Raw genomic sequence first — 1,399 nt, forward strand, 5'->3', positions numbered from 1 at the left:
GCCCCTCTGGGCGCTGCGCAGGGGCCCGTCCACCCAGCGGAGCCCCGCGCCCGGGGCCGGCTTCCTCGCGGGCGAGGGCGTGTCCAGGGACAGCGCGGGGATGAGCCTCCGTCTCTGGGAACCTGGAGGGGTTGAGCCCAAAGTTCATCTTGTGAATTCCCATCTTTTAAACAGATTCTCTGTGATGCAGGCGGTAGGGCCGTGCCGGGGCCCGGAACCTGCGGCAGAGGTGAGCCTGAGACGCCCCAACGCCCCTCACTGAGCGACTCAGCACTGAACCCCTCAAACGGGCTGGGCTTTACCTCCCGAGGCTCGGGGAACCCTGCCTCAGCGTGGAACCACCTCCAGGCCCACCCGAGATGCGCACACACCCACACGCCCCTCATCACAGCCCCGCTGGGCACCTGGGCTGGGACGGGCTGCAGTGGGGTTAACAGGGTTGTTCTAGGGGTCAGAGGCCTGGTGCTTGGTCGTGGAGTAACAGGAGGCCCAGCGACACTCTAATGATGATGATAACATCGGGGCAGGAGCTAGAGGTGCAAGTGCAGTGACACAGCAGCCCAGGGAGGCCAAGTGCAGGTGAGGAGCAGTCACTCACACGCAATCACACAGCAAGAACTGTGTGTGCTGCCAGGTGGCACTGGAATAGGGGGACCACTTCGTAAATTATGTAAACGTCGAATCACCTGAAACTAACCCTCTCTTATATAATAAAAGGAAAATATGCAAATTGAACTGCGGAACGACCGGTCGCTATGACGCACACTGACCACCAGGGGCAGACGCTCAACACAGGAGCTGCCCCCTGGTGGTCAGTGCGCTCCCACGGGGGGAGCACCACTCAGCCAGAAGCCCGGCAGCGCCAAGGATGCCCGAGGGCTCCTGGACCGCGAGAGGGTGCAGGCAGGCTGAGGGACCGCCCCCGCCCCCCGAGATTCATGCACCAGGTCTCTAGCACCAAATAACATTGAACGTAAAGGGCACTCGTGTGCGGGTATCTTGGACTTCCTGAGCGGCTCAGATTCGGTTACCATTAAATCCATTCCGAGAATGAACTGGGGGCACCCACCAACCACTGCGGGGCCTCCCTGCCCTCTCGCCTCCCCCACAGGCACTGGGAGCCTAGTGAAGGGGGTATGTTGGGGGGGCAGGGAACCCAGGAACTGCGAGTGCCAGAGGGTGGGACGGGCCACAGGCTGCGCCCTCCTGGGAGAGCACTGACCACAGGCCTGGGTCTGGGTCCCACATGGATGTGACTTCTCGAGCTACTGCACGCGCCACCCCCACTGCAGACCTCAGTCTCTGCCAACTACCGCTGCCTTCCCGTTGCCAGAAGGTCAAGGGCAGCAGCTCCGCCACCAACGGCGTGGGGCCCGGCCACAGCCTGAGCCAGCCTCCG

At 62.8% G+C, this 1,399-nt stretch overlaps 1 protein-coding gene across 1 annotated transcript in view; it reads right to left on the reverse strand.

Moving 5' to 3' along the window:
* Positions 1-1,399, reverse strand: part of LOC102774633 (kinesin-like protein KIF26B) — a 70,056-nt gene that overhangs the window by 2,353 nt on the left and 66,304 nt on the right. The window contains exon 13 of the mRNA XM_015558960.1: positions 3-122. Within this exon, the coding sequence (XP_015414446.1) occupies positions 3-122 (120 nt within the window). The remainder of the gene's footprint in view (positions 1-2; positions 123-1,399) is intronic.

This window comes from Myotis davidii, unplaced genomic scaffold (assembly GCF_000327345.1).
Source record: "Myotis davidii unplaced genomic scaffold, ASM32734v1 scaffold333, whole genome shotgun sequence".
Taxonomy (NCBI): domain Eukaryota; kingdom Metazoa; phylum Chordata; class Mammalia; order Chiroptera; family Vespertilionidae; genus Myotis; species Myotis davidii.